The sequence below is a fragment of the Lotus japonicus genome, chromosome 3, assembly GCF_012489685.1.
Source record: "Lotus japonicus ecotype B-129 chromosome 3, LjGifu_v1.2".
NCBI lineage: Eukaryota > Viridiplantae > Streptophyta > Magnoliopsida > Fabales > Fabaceae > Lotus > Lotus japonicus.
Window position 1 is genome coordinate 86,882,548 of NC_080043.1, and position 19,433 is coordinate 86,901,980.

Here is a 19,433-nt window from a genome sequence, read left to right on the forward strand (position 1 = left end):
AGAAAATAATCTTCACACATTTTTAAAATCTGATTTGTTGAATATGTAAATTCTTTACCTATCAATGAACAAAAATTATTCTCTTTAATAATATATTTAATTATCTGAGGTAGATCTTAATTAAACCATAAATAATAATTACTTGCTTATCTATATTAATATACTTGGTGACGTCAAAATGACTTTGAGAATAAGAAAACAACCTCCTTGTTCTCTTCGAATCAATCGATACGTTGTTGTTGCTGGAGCCCTAGATTTCAATCTAGGGTTTCTGCATTCTAATTTCATCTTCAGATTTCAGTTCAGGGGAGTTAATTTCTCAATAATTTGATCGAAAATGGTGAGGGTTCTGAGAAGCTGCATGCAATCGATATTGAAGCTGGTTAACTCGGTGATTGGAATGGCTGGGCTAGCCATGATTCTATACTCGGCTTGGATGATTAGGGTTTGGCAGAGGCAGATGGGCGAGCTTCCATTTGGTCATGATTCTGATTACCCACCTCCATGGTAAAAAAAAATCTCCTTTTTTTTATTGCCCCTTTTTCCTTGTGTTGATGAATGAAAATCCTGGACTTTGATTGAGCCGTGAAAAATAATAAAGGTGAAAGTTGATTGGAGCAATGAATTAGTATTCGATTTTATGAGATTAATTTATTTTTATTGCCTCTGTTTAACAATTTATTGAATGAAGTTGAAAGATAATGTTATAGATAACCAAGGGAATTATTAGTGTGAGAGTGAATTGTTTGTATGTAACTTGTGTTTGGCATGGTAAAGCTGTTGAGTTCCAAAGTTGCATTCTGTTCACTTGCGAATTGTTAATGGAAAGAGAACCAGTGATTTTAATGTAGTTATGTATAACCTGGATTGTTTGAATGCTGATTTTGTTTGTATTCATTTTGAGATTTAAACTCGTTTGCACCTATAACTTGTATGCTTTCTATGTTTGAACACATGCATGCATGATGTTTTTGTAAATTATTGAGTTCTTCTGAACTTTATCTGTATGGATATATTGTGAATAAATTGCTTTTTTCTGCAATCAGGTTCATTTACACGTTTCTTGGCCTTGGAGTTACGTTCTGTGTAATCACTTGTTCAGGCCATGTTGCTGCTGAAACTGCTAATGGCTGTTGCTTGTATTTGGTATCCTTTTCTTATGACATCCTTAAGCAATATGTTATAATCTAAATTCGATAATTCCAATATTAGACGCTAAAGGTATAGAATATAGAAGATAAAATATTATTTTTTTATGAAATGAATAATGCAATATTAAGGTAGCTGTAATCAGTTAATAGTTTAAATAAGGAAATACCTTATTATTTGGTCTTTATGCCATTAAAGCGCTGTTGACCTTGATTGCTTTCACTTCAGTATATGGTTTTTGTGGTTTTGCTTATCATGCTGGAGGCTGCAGTTACTGTTGATGTATTTTTAAACCGGGAATGGGAGGAGGTATATTATTTATAATAACACTTCCTCATTAATTCTTTCTGGTAAATCAATTCTTTTGTAGCATTCTCTTCGTTTGACACGGTCTAACCCATTTTAACTTGAAAATCGGAATCAGGACTTCCCTAAGGACCCCTCTGGGAATTTTGATCAGTTCAAGGATTTCATCAGGTCAAACTATGAGATGTGTAAATGGGTAGGCCTATCACTTGTTTCTGTACAGGTAAATCTCCCTCCATCCCTCCCTGCGTATGACACTTAACAATTTATGACACAATCACCAATGAAGCCTGATTATGAAATGGTAGGATTTCTCACTATGGGTTTCAGGATGATTCCAAAGTTCTCCACACAAATAAGTTATTCCACACAATGGAACTCTGTCTTCAGTTTTTCTAATTGTCTCAGTAGTTCCGTCATTCTTTTCTGTGAATAGAACATAGAAAGCTTTGTCTCCAAAGTTTGCCAAGTAGAGAAATTTAAGAAGTATTACTGCTGCCCAGGATATGACTGGGGCATCTGTAAAACTAGCAGAGACAAGATAAGCGCTGTACAGCAGCAACAACTTTTGCACTTATTTTACATAAACAAAAATGAAGAAGAGGGGAATTATTTCTTTTTAACTTGATTCATGTATTTCACCCTTCTGTAGAAACAATCACTGATTGAAATTTGCAAATTCTAAGATATACAAACTTATATGACAGATACCTAATTACTAATTAGCATAAGTCTTTGCTATTTTTAACGCAAAGCAGATTGTAAAGCACTTTTGCATGAACTCCCTTTTTTCGCATTGTCATGACCAGCTTATATCTTCTATACAAAAGAAAGAATGAAAGATCAGTATATATAATTTTTTCCTAACTGTATCCTGCTATGTTTGTTCTTTTTTATACTTAAGCCTGTTTGCCCTGTTACCGGCATTCTGAATGCATATTGAATGACTGAGAGATTGGTGTATATGATACTCAATCAGTCTGAAACTATTATTCTGTGCATATAATAAGCAAGTAAAAAATGGGGAATTGGTAAACTATTCACTGTTCGTCTAATCCCTTTGATATGTCGGTGAAATGCATGATTTCTTGTTCTTGGTTACCTATTTCAACTGACTACAACTGATTTTGAAAATAGAGGATGAAGTTAATTTTGGGATTTGCAATTTCGGCAAATGAATGATGCACTCATGGATGGCTTCCTGTGCCCTTCATTTGCAGGGACTCTCTCTATTGTTGGCAATGATACTCAAAGCTCTTGGGCCACATCAATATTATGACAGTAGTGATGATGAATATTCTCCTGACAGGGTACCACTTTTGAAGAATGCACCTCCATATGTTGTTATTGATCCAGTATATGGCCATGGCCCCAAAAAATGACGCATGCATCAGGATTAGCAACAAGGTAAAAAAGATTGGAATTATTTAATGGTTATTTCTTATTCAAGTCATTTTGTATTTTCTTCATCATTTAATTTCACTAGTTACAAATACCTATTGTCATTCATGAACCTCATCCTGATGTGGTTCCAAGAAGCAAGTAGGCTTATAGAATGTAGTTTGATCTATACTATAATTCATGAATGTGGTAATAGATATGCATTATGTTGAATCTATAGCTTTTACGTTGACCATCTCTTCATTCATTCCTTTTCTTGGATTTAGTTCAGAAAATAAACTTTTACTAATGGTGCTTTTATGTGTGATATTGATTAATGTAAGCTAAACATTATTTGGTCAGTGGACAGTTATTTTAGGAGATATATATTTGTTGGAATTTGTTTATAAAATCACCATATATGTTGTTTTTTGTTTTATTGCTTACCTAATAACTAATGAGGCTTTGTTGTTTTTTGTTTTATTGCTTATTAGCAAGCATGATAGTCTCTTAAATGAAATTCACTTCTTTGTTAATCAGGCAAATAGATAAGGCCATCGCTATCAGTTGAACCTTGACTTTTGGAGCCATGGAAGGGGTGCCAAACAATTCAATCAATGTCACTTGGCTTAGATGAAGATCTGTTTGCTGGAGAAGGATTAACTATTGAATTAATGACGACACGAGAAAGAAGCAAGCTTATCGTGACTCATGCATCTGTTACACCAAACTCATTCAGTTATGTGCAAATGTATGTATGCATTATATGATTCATGTTTGTAAATGTTATATAAAATCCAAAACCTCTTGATGACCCCCCTGCACCTTCTGCTGAAAGTATCTTTGGATCAATAGATATGAATAAATATTCGTGTGGCTAACATTGTGTTGACTAAAAAAGAATCATTCATCACACAATGAAGTTTTGGTGTCACAAGCATCCGCACAAAAATATTTATTTTTTCAGTTATTTTTTTATTGTTTCGAACTTTTGAGGCTTGAAATTCTTGTAATCCTTCATTTCATCACTTAACCAAATGAAAAGGAAAATGGCTTCTTACTACTTAATCAGACATGAAAAGTGTATGTTTGGATCAACTTCAGTTTCTTCGTAAGTAATTCTTACATGTAGAAGTTACTCACGGAAACTTCTCCCTTTAGTTGAATTTGACTTTAGATTCAATGGTACAAATATTTCTAATCATTCACTTAACCTTATTTGTCAGTATATAAGCATTGAAATAAAGATAGCGTAAAAGAGATTCTTTATGGACCATATATCAGGGCGAAAATATATTATGAGGGTTGGATTATATTAAGTCGGACAAATAACAAATGGATAAATTATATGGGAGATTTCACACAACCACACACTTGTTAAAATTATATGTAGATTTGTTAGAATTTTTTTAAAGTTTTCTGCAACTATCCTCAATAATTTCATCAGCAAAGAAAACAGGTGACTTTGTATGTTGAAAGATATTTGTACAGCATGTATAGTCAGCCTGTTTCTTTTACTCCTTTCTGTACTTGCATGTTGCATGTAATACAGAAGTGCATGTTTGGAAAAAATTTCTACCATTGGTTTTGAAGTCAAAATAATTTTACTGTGAACCTCCGAGTCATAATTGATTATGATAAAAGAGAAACTGATTAAGAAATGCAGAAGTCTTGCATAAAGAATATAGATCATCATGTGTTGAATGAAAAGCTACATAGACAAGTAGTACCATCCTGTGAGTTTTTTTTTTGTCTTGCCCCTTCCCAGAAGGGAAAGGAAAGCATATGAATTCCAGATTTTTAGGTGCTATAAAGCCTGAACAACTCAGTTGAGAATCAAGCTAGCTAACCTTCCACACCCTACCATGTGGTTTGGACAACCCCTAACATCTGTTGTCGCATGGTAACAAATGTTGTAGGAAGAAGAAAAAGGAAAAAGAAACATTACTAGCATTCACCACAGATTTTTTTCTTTCCTTTCCAATATTGCTTTTCAGAAGGCACGGCTCTTGCACAGGTACTCATTTCTTGGGAGGCCCATCATGTTACATTGTTGCTCCATTCTCATCATATTGAATCTTTTATCTTTGTGAATATAATAGTATAGTGTGAATGATAAAGATTTATGCTGAGTGAGTACCTTGAATAAAATGCAGTCAATTCACATGGAAACTGAAAGGCTTCTTTAACGACCACTTAATCATACTTTATTGAAAGTGGCCTGAACCTTCTTTTTAGTTGCATTAAGTATTAAGATGCATAATATCGTGATTCATGGGCATTTGTTATTTTTTAATATATTGAAGTGTTGTTTTGTTAAAGCAATTATTTTGATGCCTGCAACTATGTCTGAAACCTCAAAGTACAAGTGAGAAACTATGACTTTGTTCATCATGCAGTATGTCTGAAATCTCAAAGTACAAGTGAGAAACTATGACTTTGTTCACAGTAGAAACCACATATAACCTAAAAATCACTTTGAATCACTAATTACAATGTGTAGCAATAGCATTAAGATTCTCTCATGTTAAGAACTTATAATAGATTATCATATTAAAATTTTGTGTCTATCTTTATCTTTGTGAATATTCATAAAATCTCATCTATTGAATACTCAAGAGAAAGATAGTGACAACATTTAACATGACCATGAAATTTAACATGAGAAAATCTAAATCTACGTTAAAACACACTCAGCTCATAGTAAGTTATTTTTTCATTATGATACTTTCTAACAATAAATCAAATCGATTCTTAGTCTAAATTCATTCCTCCGCCCTTTCCCTCCCTCCAACCAAACATAGCATTAGAGTTGCTTGGGCCAAGTGGAAAGACTTTTTTTGAGCTTGCCATAATTCACTTGGACAGTGATTTTTAAATGCTTGGTTTGAAGAATGTGCTGCTAAAACAAAGATCTGGTTATGAATTATGATGCATCAGTGATCAGTCAACCCATTAAAAGCACCTTTGAAAATGAATCTCCTATTAAAAGCACTCCGATCTACCCATATCTTTGTTTAATTTGGTGCTTTCTGAAAGCTCTGTGCTCTTAACACGTGGTTTGCATATCCCATCACTCTCCGATAATCAAGGAATCAAAGAATCATGGAATACAAAATACAGAGTTAGCTTACCAAAAAAAAAATAGAGTTATACAATTAATTAATTTGCAAATGTGCCAATGTGATTTCAGTGGCATGGTAAAGTAAAAAGGAAAAAAGAAAAATTGTAGAGCATTATCAATAACTGTAGTTTTCATTCAACTCTAAGGAAAAGAGTAAGAAAGATTGTTTGGCAATCAAAGTAACATGTGCTATGTGTTTTTTTTTTCAAGCTTGAAGACAAATGCAAATTTTTCTTATGCACAAACAGAAGTCACAAAACTCTTTTTGAAATTTTGTACTACTACTACTACTACTTTTTTTCACCATCCTCAATATCATTATTTTGCTACCTTGGTAGTCAACACCACCTTGAATCTCTCACATTGTGTGGAAGGAAACAAGCCCCAGATTTCCTGGTAGGCTGCAGCTCTTTGATGTAAAGATGCATATAATAATAATACAATAAAGCTAATTATTATAAGCAAGATGAGAAACAAAAACAGAATTTTGAAATTAGAGCTAATTCAGTTCAAATTCTCTTCCTTTGCCTTACCATTATGAATCAAGACTTATAGCATGTTTGGATGAATGGAGTGACACACAATTCAAAATACGGTAATTTCATAAGCTACACTTTGTATCTTGTCTATAGAATTGATTGCAAGACTTTCCACTAGAGAACCAAACACACTATTTGATCAGGGAGTGATCAAGCTACCCGTTGACAAGGGGTAGGTGAGGGAGGATCTGGACGCGCGGAAGGACTCCTGAGCTGGTTAAGTCCCGGGAGGGGCTCCTGCAAGACACTCCGATGCTAAAGTCAGTAAGGAAAGTAGTGAGAATGGTGAGTATGGAGAGAATACGTTACCTTTCAATAAAAGAGGTGCTCCCCTTATATAGGGGAGGTGGAATTAGGGTTGAAGTCATGCAACGTCATGCATGGCTCGTACGCAGGGCACAGCCCGCCGTTGGATTACCTGCGGTACCTGCAGAGGAACAGTGATCCAACGGTCTGGGGGCCCCTACGGATCTGTGCCAGCCAACCTATCCCCTAGGGTGGTTGGCCTAGGTCAACCCCTATTTGGTGGGCCCTAGGTCTTATCCTTACCCTAGGTGGTAGGGCCCATAAGCGGGGTGTTCCCAGGTTCCCTAAACTATCCTTCGACAAGGACGTTCTGTGGGGCCGTGGCCGTCTCGGGTGTCCTGTCCGTCCTTGGCCAGGGTTCCCGGAACACTATTAATTAGAAACAAAGGGATTTGCTCTCATAGCTTGATTTATACGGGGGGGCTTAATTTGCTCTAATGTAATAACCTTCAGTTGTACATACATACTACACGCAGAACGTGCAAAATTGCACATATGTGTTATTGTTTGTTTATACTTCATTATACCACATGGATGGTCCACCATTGAGGATAACAAAGAAAAAGGCTATATGGTGATTGTTGCTTGATAGGGCCAAAGAAAGCAATCAGTCTCAGATTTTTTTCCGCAATTTTCTCGACTAGTGACTACACACAGGGACATGGAGTCCACTAAACTTAAAACTTCATTGCCTACAAAATACCAAAGGAAATCTTCCTAATTTTGTCACAACATATAATAAGAACAAATCAAAGAAAAGACATAGTCATATTCATCAAAAAGGAGGAAAGAAAAGTTAAAGATCTAGTGGGAGCCAATTCACCTTTGTATTTAATGAGAGCTTTCTTAAGCATTCAAAGTTTTAGAAGAATTTTCTTTACCACCCAAATCTATCTATACCTTGGACTAAGGCCGGCCCAACCGTAAGTGAGGCCTAAAGCGAACTTTAAAGTGAGGCTTAAGTAATGCATTTTTGTCTAAAAAAATTTCTTCATTAAAATTTTATTTTTCGAGCTTTTTGAGATGCAAAATCATTTATTAAATTATATAATTAATTTGTATTGCATCCAATTCCAATTAGTTAGTACTTTACGGTCCTTTTATATTGTAGAAAAAGAAATTTTTATTGTATCAAAACTCAACATAACCATGAAACCATCACAACAAAGATGCTAGAGCGTAACTACTTACAATAAAGAGAGTTTTGTCTTCCTATTGATCTTCTCTAGTTCTTCTCAATGGTTAATCAAAGAAAAAATAAATTATGGAGGAGGATTCTTTTATAAAGGATATGAGAGTTTGAGAGACAAAGCCTCTATTTTTTCCCCTTTGAGGCTTGGAGAGACTGAGAGAGTGACAAGGAGTGTAGAAACGTTATTAGGATTTAATTGAGAGAAAATGAGAGGTCAGAGAATAAAAGGTGAAGAAAAAGAATAGGTAACATCAATTACTCCCTCCGGTCCTATTTATAAGCAACAAAAAAAAAATTCACATAGTTTAAGAAATGTAGTTAAATTAGATAAAATGCATTAAATTTGTCTTAAATTAAAATGAACTTCCAAAATTACCCTTTGTTATTAGTGTTGGAAAGTGTAAAAGAGAGAGAATAATTAATGAGACACATTTTACAAGTTAGAATTAATAAGGGCATCATTGGAAAAAATTAATTAATATAGCTCAAACTTTCATTTGATTCTTATAAAAAGACCAAGATTTTTCTTCTCTTTCATGCTTATAAATAGGACCAGAGGGAGTAATTGTTAATGAAGATTGCTAATTTCTAGTAATTGTCAATTAAGATTTTCTGAGAAAAATTAGGGAAGAAACAACTAACAAAGTGGGAGGTAATGGTGAGTAATAGTATTTTTTTTATTTGAGGCCTTATTTGTAAAAATATGAGGCCTTTTTTACTTTGAAAAAAATATTTTTTTTGAGGCCTAAAGCCTTTGCTTGACCCGGGCCGGCCCTGCCTTGGACAAAGATTGAAATAGAAGTGAAAGATATAATGAGTTATATTATAAAAAATATAATATAGGATGAATACGGGATTTGGATTTCTAGCAATCAATTCAGGAAATCTTGCATTCACACAGTGAAACATTAATCCTAATCAAAATGATTCACATTTTAAATTGTAATATACAATTTGGAGTAGTAACTAGGGTTGTAAATGGGTCTCGGACCCATAGGGTACCCGTAAAAAATATCCACTATGGGTAGGGTAAAAACCCGCTAGATGGGTATGGGGTTGGGTATGGGTAATTACCCGCAAAAAGTAATGGGTATGGGTGCGGGTATGAGTACTATAGTACCCAACCCGCCCCATACCCGCACACACATTATGACTATATTATAAATCCAAAATCAAAAATTAAGTTATATCTTTCTTGCTCATTCGTTCTAAAAAAATATATTCTTAGTTGAATGATTTTATTTGTTACGTAGATAATCTTTTGTATTTATATTATTATTTTTTATTTAAAAAGTTAGTTGTATTTTTTGTTTTCTATTAACAAAAGTAGTGAAAAATATATTTTGGTTAGCTAAATTGCGCGTAATGGGCACGGGTAGGAGCATATAGGTACCCAGAGGGTACGAGGATGAGCATTCAAGTTGCTACCACGCGGGTACGGGAACGGGTACGAGTAATTTTTTAAAACGCGGATATGGGAATGAGTACTATAGTACCCTACCCAGACCCTACCCATTGTCATCCCTAGTAGTAACTCGGAATATGAGTCATCCAATTTTGATTATACACCTAAAAATATTTAACTACCTGAAGGTGGGTGACATAGAATCCAAATCAAATAAAAATGAGTGAAAATGATATAGGAATAAGTGAAAAAGATATGTAAAAGAAATAAAAAACTCAGTTTGTTTTGGCAAACCAAACTTGAATAAATGAATAATATTCATATTTAACTAAAAATAATGCATCCACTGAATCTAAAGAAAATCTGAACTGTAGGGTTCACTTGAAAATGAGCCCCACACATGACCACTTGTCATGTGTATTTCATAACTATGTTGATAAGGTTTAACTAAAAAAACTAACTGATTAGATATCATAATGAATGAAGATTAGTATGTGAAGAGAAACGTAGACATCATAATTTATGTTGCAGTTGCTAACTTGCTATTTAAGTTACATTTTCATTGTAACTAAAACAGTCATGAACAATTACAGATAGATGAAAATGATATGGCCTCAATTATTATAGTTAGTGAGCCTCCATAATCGCAACACACAAATAGCTAGGAATAAAGTTAAATTATGGATATAGTAATTGGACTCTGCATTTGATCACTTTTGAACGGTAGCTAGGAATAAAGTTAAATTATGGATATTCAGTTTTCAAATAGCTTTTTATTAATGATTTCAAATTTAATAACCTATTGTAAATGGACAAGTTCTTTTAAGTGCAGAACATCATCATTCCAATAAATATTTGTCTCATTCAATAGATACAATTAATCAAAATTTTAACATATATTAAAAAGAAAAAACATTGAAATTATTTTAGTATTTTCTTAAATTTGTGCCTATTCTTGCAAGATCTATATACGTCAACATAATCTCACCCACAATTTCAAACAGAGGTGTTAGAACAGAGCTCCTCAGCCAGCCCCAACCTTTTGGTTGGTAGCGGAATCACGGCTCCTAAGAAAAACAGATTCATGGACCAGAGCGTTTTAGCAAGTTACATTGATTGCAATGGATATAGACAGTCAAGTAGATCGAGGTACCTGTGGGGCGCGCGGGTTAAGCAGATTGAATTTTTCTTTTATTTAGCTCTAAATATTGATCAAATCAGTTTCTAGACCCAAACTCATCCTTAGCTCTGAAGGAATATGCTGACGTGCATGTTTAGTAAAGATCGGGCCTCAAAAGAACAAGTTCAGATTGACCCGAAAAATAAATTGAATGTCAATTTCAAGAACTATTAAAAGAAGTTCCGACTATTAAATCATTTGTGTGAAGTTTTACATAACATAAGGTTCTAATCTAACTATATAATAATATGCATTTATACTATAACATGAAATAGTCTCTGTGTGATGTTAATTTAGGAAATTGTAACTTTCTATGCACAGTTCCGACAAAGTAAGGTTTTGAAGGTAGTGTGCAAGAGGTGTTTGTATGACGGGTTGAGATGAATTGTACTCGTCTCTCACCCGACCTTAAATATTGACTAGTTCTCGTTCTAAAACGCAAACTCGTCCTTAAACATGAAAAAACCTGATGAAGTGCATGATTGATGGATCAGGACGGGTAAAAGGACTTGTTCGGGTCTTCTACAACCCTACAGTCAAGTCACTTTTTGATATAAATGTTGAAGGCCAGGAGGACAAGCGTCGTGAGATGGATCTCAGCGCCATGATAGTTATGCTAGTATTCATGATTATATCAACATGATGTCTTGTACGACAAGCGCAATGTCGTGAGATTGATCTCAGCGCCATGTTTGGAGGCTACAACGTTCCTTTGTCATTGAGGCGCTTTGCCTTAATGCATTAGCTTAGTTTTCTTGCTTTTAGTCTTTCTCTTGTAACTAATAAAAAAATCAACATGATGTTGTTATTGACCTTATAAAGGTAAGAATAAGACAAAAGTTGAATCCGGGAAAAAAATAATATGTTGTGAGGATGTTTCACATTATCTAAAGAGTTTAATGGATATGCACTGACAGTGTAAAATAGTTTTGCACAGTCATCCAATCAAAGCATGACACATATGAGAGATAATTACATTTGACTTTAATTTTAATTAAAAGAATAAGATATTTTCTGATTTGGCAGAATTTAATTGGATGTCTGTGTAAAACTATTTTACACTGTCAGTGCATATACATTAAACTCTTATCTAAATGAGATTAATCTTACTTTACATAAGGGTGAGGGTGAAGATTGATTATTGTGATATAAAAAAAAAACATGTCTATTATTTTCCTTTTCATTTTGTGAAATTCTTTGAAATAAAGGCAATTTGTGTTAGAAAAGTGCAAGTATGTAGCCACTACAAAACGCATAAAAAGTTTACTCACCATCCCGCCTTCTCCCGCGCACATGCGGAATCTACGCCTTAACCACCGGTGGGACCCACCCTCAGTGGTACTCACCGTAAATAACCACTAAACCAATGGCCAACAAGGTCAAAACACTCACCCTCTGTTGTTCTATAAAGAAACCCAAAAACCTGCTTTAACGGTCTAACTAAAACCCACAGTAACACAACCACCCACTCTGCCGCCACCAAAACTGTCGGCGACGCCCCAACCGCCGCCATTTCTTCTCCCAACAACGGCGGCGAGTAGACCCCTTCACCTCCCTCACACAATGCAGCTCCACCGGTCGAAACTGAGCCTCTTATTCCTCAGCCTGGCCTTGAATCTCACACTGCTGCGCGCCGCGGCGGCGGTACAGCCTCAGCACCACGCTCTCGACCTGCATTGGCACCCCGGAACCGCCACCTGGTACGGCGACCCAGAAGGCGACGGTAGCACCGGTAAGTCTCTCAGTCTCAGCTCAGCTACCACTCTTCTTCTCACACCGACTCGCTGAGTTGACTCAGTGAGCACAACGAACTAGTATCAATTTGTTTGGTAGTGAATAATTGTGATGAGTTTTTTTTGAAGGTGGGGCATGTGGGTACGGAACAATGGTGGATGTGAGGCCGTTGAGGGCGCGGGTAGGGGCGGTGGGGCCGCTGCTGTTCATGAACGGAGAAGGGTGCGGCGCGTGCTACAAGGTCAAGTGCTTAGACAGCAGCATGTGCTCCAGGCGTGCTGTTACAGTTATTATCACCGACGAGTGTCCCGGTTGTCCCACCGACCAGACCCACTTTGACCTCAGCGGCGCCGCCTTTGGCCGCATGGCTATCGCCGGCGAGAACGGCCAGCTCAGAAACCGTGGCCAAATCCCAGTTGTTTACAGAAGGTACTACCTAATTTAACTAAGTAATTCCTTTTTTTAATTTGTTTATTTTTTTTGGTATAAAAGTTAATTCAGCGAATGATAAAATTGATCGCTGAAAGTGTTGGTTGTGACAAGTTTGTCCATGTCTTTCGAAAATACTCTCGGTCTTTGTTCCTAATTGTACAAAATGTCGGTTAAATTAGTATATGGTCTCGACCGGTAACTGACTATATACCGACATTTCACACAATAAGGACCCAGACCGCCTGAGTATATTTTTAATCCATGGACAAACTTATCATGCATGTTTCCAACACTTTCATAAACCAATTTCACTATTAACTCAAAATTGATTGGTTTGTTGATGGAATTGGAAGTATTAACTTGTTTTTCTTGGGGAATGGTCCTGAACTTTACCTATTGGCTGCATTGACGGTAAGACAAGTTCCACTTTTTCCCTTCCCAGTGCAAATATTTGACTTTGGATTGGACTGCTTTAAATTTTTTTCTTGTGTTGAAAAAGGGTTTTCCTCTGTCTCTAGGTTTCTGCTTACGTGCTTGTTTCTTTATACTACTACTCCCTCCGGTTCTATTTATAAGTAAAAAAAAAAAATTCACATAGTTTAAGAAATGTAGTTAAACTAGATAAAAAATGCATTAAATTTGTCTTAAATCAAAATAAACTTTCAAAATTATCTTTTGTTATTAGTGTTGGAAAGTGGGAAAGAGAGAGAATAATTAATGAGACACATTTTACAAGTTAGAATTAATAAGGGCATCATTGGAAAAAATTAATTAATATAGCTCAAACTTTCATTTGGTTCTTATAAAAAGGACCAAGGTTTTTCTTCTCTTTCATGCTTATAAATAGGACCGGGGGAGTATATTTTAGGAAATTTGTATTGGTATGTGCCCTTTTGAAGCTTGATTGGTTTACCCTTTTGTTTTGTGAATAAAAGGAAAGGTGCATTTTATACATCAATTTCTAATAAATGAATTTTGTCCTCTGTGATTGAATTTTTCTTCTTCAGAACTCCTTGTAAATACCCTGGAAGAAAAATTGCCTTCCATGTTAATGAAGGTTCCACACCATTTTGGCTATCTCTTCTGGTTGAGTTTGAGGATGCAGAGGGAGATATTGGCTCCATGCATATACAAGAGGTATGCTCCATCTTTCTCATTGTTAATGTTTATTACAATATTATCTCTAGCAGTTACTGCTTCTTGTTAATCTATGTTTATATCAATAAAAAATAAATTAAAGATGGAAAGAGAGTGACTAGGAGATAATGGAAACATTAGAAAGTGCAGAGGAAACCCTGCAGTTCTGGTCTCTCAGAGAATCAGATCAGATTCCATTACATTACAGCTAACGGCCTCTAATATGAAATATAAGAAATTGGTGAGATTCGCAGTATATTTTATAGCTAGAGTATACACTTGATTTATTTAATTACTAATGTAAGTGCAAGTGCAACTGTTAGTATTTAGTAATATATTGCATTTCTGGAGCATTGGAGCACTATCATTATGGTCATTCACATTTTTTTCTTCTTTATGGTAAAATGGGACTAGCATATATGGTTAGTTTATCATTTATAGTTCATCTCTGGAGATTAACGATTCCAAATTTTGCGTATGTGTCCCTTAAAACATGTGACTCTGCCCCAAACAACACTTACCATATTTGCAATTCAGGTCAAGATACCTGCAAAAGGTTGAAATTGTGGGGAGACCCTCTTCTCTGTTATTAAATGATATATTATCAATCAATGTGTCATTCCTCGTGTAATGGTGTCTCTTGCTAGAATCCGTGCTTTTCCTTTATTTTCTGAACTCAAAGCATGTGCTATGGGAACTGACAAATGAAAACGGAAAAATAACGCGTGGCACATTTTTTCTTCATAAAAAGTAGCCTACGCGAACTTCATGAAAAATGAAACTGATAACCAAACGAACCCTAAATCACCAAAAAGAAAAAGATCAAATATTTAATCAATTGGTGATTTGGTTAGTTGGGAGGGGGTTTCTCATTTGTGAGTGAGGAGGATATTAGTGTTTCACCTATTAGTGGAAAGATATTTTGGAAAAAAATATTATACAATGCTTGTACCGTAAATCTATGTTTGGTGAAGTTGTAATGCTCATCATGATTTTGGTTTTACTGTGATATCTCAGTGTGTATCAATGCATGTTTGTAAATGCGTTTGGGCGTAGCATAATCACATAATATGCTGAAGCTATAGAGTAGAACTTCTGCCTCACCAATTATGAGAATAAGCTTTTATGAGTAAAGCTTCTGAATCTAAGAATTAATTCTGAGGTTAAATAAGCTGATTCAATCATGAGTCTTGTTAACTTTGCATACAAACATAAATTTCCACTTTTTTAGGTGGGCTTGAGTACAATATTTGTATTTGCAAGTTTTACAATTTTAGTAATGAGGCTTTTGAGCAAAAATAATAATGAAACTGACATTATATTTTTCTTTATTTTGTTGTGGTATTTTGGTTGTGGCAGGCAGGGTCTAGTGAGTGGCTAGAGATGAGTCATCTATGGGGTGCAAATTGGTGCCTTAATGGGGGGCCTATAAAGGGACCATTCTCTGTGAAACTAAGCACCTCCACTGGGAGAAGCCTCTCTGCCAGAGATGTTATTCCCAGCAATTGGGTTCCAAAAGCCACTTACACTTCTCGCCTAAATTTCTACCCCTAGCAACTGGTACAACAACCAATCACTAGTGCCAAAAGGGGTAAATTAATAAGCACATTTTACCTAGTTGTAGGTTGGTCAAGTAAGTCCCATAAGGCAAAAATGGTCTTCATGGGTTTCCAACTCTCTTTCCCTTGGTTTGCTATAGATACATTAGTTTTTCCTCTTTTAACCCCTCTTTTTTTTTTACAAGAGAAGTTGCCATTTGGAGTGCAAAAGAGCATTCACTGATCCTTCTACTTGTATTGTATGCCTACTTTTTTCTGGTGTGTAATTGTTGGTAGTAAATGATGTCATGTATGTAGCCCTCTCCAAAAATTGGAGAGAGAGCGTGTAGAGGGAGTAGTATCTGTATCCTTAATACCTTACATTGTTGAATCATGAATGTGTGTGCTGGGGACATTTAGGCTTTTAAGGATTATTAGTAATATATATTCTGGAACTTTGAAGTTTGTTTGAATGTATTTATTTAGCTTTAATTTTACTTGTTGATCTTGTCTGAGTAACACCAAATCGTCAATTTCAAAAAAAAATAAAAAATCGTGGGTCCTCAAGGTTAGGAATAGGATTCCTCCTAACTTTCACTGCCTTAATTTATTTCATTTTGACCAAAAGAAGAGGTATCTATCCCCTTTGGAAGATTATTGCACTGCAAGGTTTGCCTTGTCTATCAAATTTAAGAGTAATGATATATACACACCTCCTTATTTATACACTTCATTTTCACATATTTTTATTTCTCTCTCTCCTCTTATCATCTATCGCATCTTATACTTTCTCTCTCTTACTTTTTTCTTTTTTTCCTATCTCTCTCCTCCTCCACCTCTTTCCACCTCAATTAGAGGTGTGGACAAATAATTATTGCAAATTTAACTTTGTCATACTTTTTTCAGTGAAAAATCTATGCTAAAAATGATGCAACTCTAGTTAAAATACTCATATTTCGAAGTTCATTAAAGAATCATGCACTAAATCAAAATGCAAGATGTACAAATTTGGACCTGGATCTCTCCGGCCAATTCACCTCTAGACCATAAGAGCATCTTCAATGAAAGTGTCTCACACCAAAGAGACTCTCCCATTAGTGTCTCATACCATTGAAGAGAAATGGTTCTTCCACCATATCTAATTTGAGTGTGGTAGTGTAGAAACTTCTCTCTCATGTGTCTCTCATAAATATGTTCTTATAAAATATTATTATATTTACTTATCATTTTATCATATAAAGTGTGTAGTTGAATGTGGGGGGGTCTACTAGAGAAACTTTTAAGGGTTTTTGGGTTGGAGTAAAAAATTAGTAAAATGGTTTAGATGATGTAGCACTGTGGGGAATTGTAAAGAATGAAGTGTAGATACTCTAGTGAGTGTGATGAATAAAGATACTCTAAGTAGCTTATGGATAAAGTGTGTTTGAACTTTCATTGAATTCAACATAAATTCACATTAAAGTTAACATGTAAAATTTAAATAAGCTTTTCTGCATTAACCGCATATAACTTAAATAATATATTAATCCTATTTTAAAAAATGGCTAAAAAATAGCCATTGTGCTTTTTGGTTTACTATTGGTGCATTGATGGTGACATCAGGAGTAAGAGATGAGAATCATTAATTCGTATTATAACCATAAGAAACAACCCTTCTCTTCATAGAAACCAATCGACACTTCCAATAAAACAAGACATTAATGTCACTTTAATTTTCATAATTATTATTCACAAATATAGTCCATGTGGTTTTTTATTTCAAGCACCACATCAATGAAAAAATACGGGCAAAAAGGTTGATATAGGCACGGGACTCTTGGCTACACAACCTGCTGATAATGGAAACAGGGGAATCCTATCCTATATATTTTTAGTATATTGTGGATGCAGACAATTTTAATGGGTGTGGTCCTTGAATTCATTATGAATTGAGGACTGTGGACTGGGAATTGTAATTGATGATTACATGATTATGAGGTTCAAATTCAATCGCAGTGCTGTTGATCGCATCATCAAGTATCAAAGCATATGGAAAGTTGTTTGAAAAATGTCCCAAGATAATTTCCCAAAGAAAGGTTGATGTAGGTGACAACAAAAAAAGTTGGAGTGAGTGGTAAACCAAACAATTAATTTAGTAGATATTATCAGGTTACTTACTAACATGACTGCTTTGATTGGTTGGGAGAAGAAAATAAAAAGAAAGAAAATAGAAAAAATAAAAGGAAATGAGATAGTTTTAGCATTGTTTGGTTGAAGAGAAAGTAAAAAAATAAAATAAAATGTTTATCTTTGGGGATTTAAATCATTTATGTGAATTTTGACACACTCACTCATTTTATTTTTATTCCATTTCCATTGAATTTTTTCATATTACCACTTCACTTTTTTTTTATCACACCACATTTTATATCCCAACATTCACATAAAAACATGGAATATGAAATGCAATACATACCATTTTTCTTATTTATTGTTTATGTATAAAATTTGCCTGATCATGGTTTCTTTATATATTTTGTTTTACAAAAATGGTTGAATGGAGATAAAACATATCTATACGGTGTCAGAGTATTTTTAACATGCTAGGGAGGTCAGTAGAAGTTTTTTACTGGAAAGAAGCGTCACGAGATTTTCCTAAGGAGGATTGTCCACCAATTGACATTTTACTAGACTCATAGTGAGTTCAAATACTCGACCTATAAAAATGTGAGAATTAAACTTATAACTTGGAGTAGCTGTGTCAATCAAAGTTGGTGTTTCACTGTAGTTTTTTTTTGGAACAACCACAAAATATATTTGATTGAAATAAGGTGTTTCATTGTATTTTATTGGTCTTGAATTTATCATAAGATGTCATTTCGCCACATTAGTAATAATAAATGGATATGCGAACATCGCAACGAGAGAATAATCACCACTACCAATTGAGACAGACTAAAAAAGACAATGATAAATTGGATGGAAATGTGCCACATAGCCCAAAATCAACTCTTTCTTTTTTTGAAAGTCCAAAATCAACTCTTAAACATTTGGGTTGGGGCTGTTTTTTTAGTAACCGTACATTCACACTTTTTTTTTTATTCCATCTTATTTTCAATTATTTTTTTTTATATATTAATTATGGTATATTCACATCTCACTTTCTCTCTATACATGTACTATTACTTCAAATATCATATCACTCATTTATTTATTAATTTTCACATTTGGTCAAGATGAAGGAGTATTTGATATGTGAATAACTCATTTTTGCTTCATGTATGTCTAAATGACCCATGATGAAGTTTGAGTTAAATAACTCATCATCCAATCACATGAGAGATAAGTGAGTTGGAAATAAATTAATAAATAAAATTAAATATAGAAATTCCAACTCACTTAACTCCAAGTGTTTGGATAATGAGTTTTCTAACCCAAACTTTTATTGAGTCATTTAGACAACTCATTCTATTATTTTCCTATGACAATACTCATTACATCTCACTCTATTCTATTTCTTTATCTCTCTAGTTGGAATTTAAGTGTGAACGAATGTTTACTAGTTTATGACTCGTGCCTTGCACGGGGACTTTAATTTTGAATATAAGTTTAAAATTTGTTGATCAAATATTGATAATATTATTGGGTAATCAGAGTGACGTGGTTTGGTTTTGTTGTTTTTTTTTTTTGCACATTTGTTTTTGTTTCGTTTTGATTGAAGTTTAAAGTTTTTTGAGCAAATAAATAGAACATTGTCGACGTAGTTGTTGCTACAAAGCACGGTGTTTCAGAGGCAAATAAATGAGATCGATATGTGATAATAGATCAAAATGAAAATCAAAATGACAAAACTTTTGAATAATGGTAAATGTTCGATTGTGGTGTTAGGTTCTTGTAGCTGAAAAAAACGTGAGGTTACACTTAAAAGGTGAAAAAACTCCTTATTGTTAAATGACATCATTTGAGCATTAGGCTTTAGAACTCTCAACGGCAAGTTCTAAATCCTGAGATGTTCACAATAAAAATATATGG

General features: G+C 34.5%; 2 protein-coding genes across 2 annotated transcripts; both read left to right on the forward strand.

The window, feature by feature from the left end:
* Positions 1-189: 189 nt before the first annotated feature.
* LOC130746914 (tetraspanin-19) lies at positions 190-3,716 on the forward strand. The gene is made up of 6 exons (XM_057599700.1): positions 190-507; positions 1,047-1,146; positions 1,378-1,458; positions 1,574-1,678; positions 2,676-2,862; positions 3,376-3,716. Exons 1-5 carry the CDS (start codon positions 338-340, stop codon positions 2,835-2,837), a joined length of 618 nt encoding a protein of 205 aa, XP_057455683.1. The 5' UTR covers positions 190-337; the 3' UTR covers positions 2,838-2,862; positions 3,376-3,716.
* Positions 3,717-12,002: 8,286 nt separating this feature from the next.
* Positions 12,003-15,887, forward strand: LOC130746915 (expansin-B3). The gene is made up of 4 exons (XM_057599701.1): positions 12,003-12,313; positions 12,444-12,744; positions 13,755-13,884; positions 15,244-15,887. The coding sequence occupies exons 1-4, from the start codon at positions 12,145-12,147 to the stop codon at positions 15,436-15,438; spliced, it is 795 nt and encodes a 264-aa protein (XP_057455684.1). The 5' UTR covers positions 12,003-12,144; the 3' UTR covers positions 15,439-15,887.
* The last annotated feature ends 3,546 nt before the right edge of the window (positions 15,888-19,433 follow it).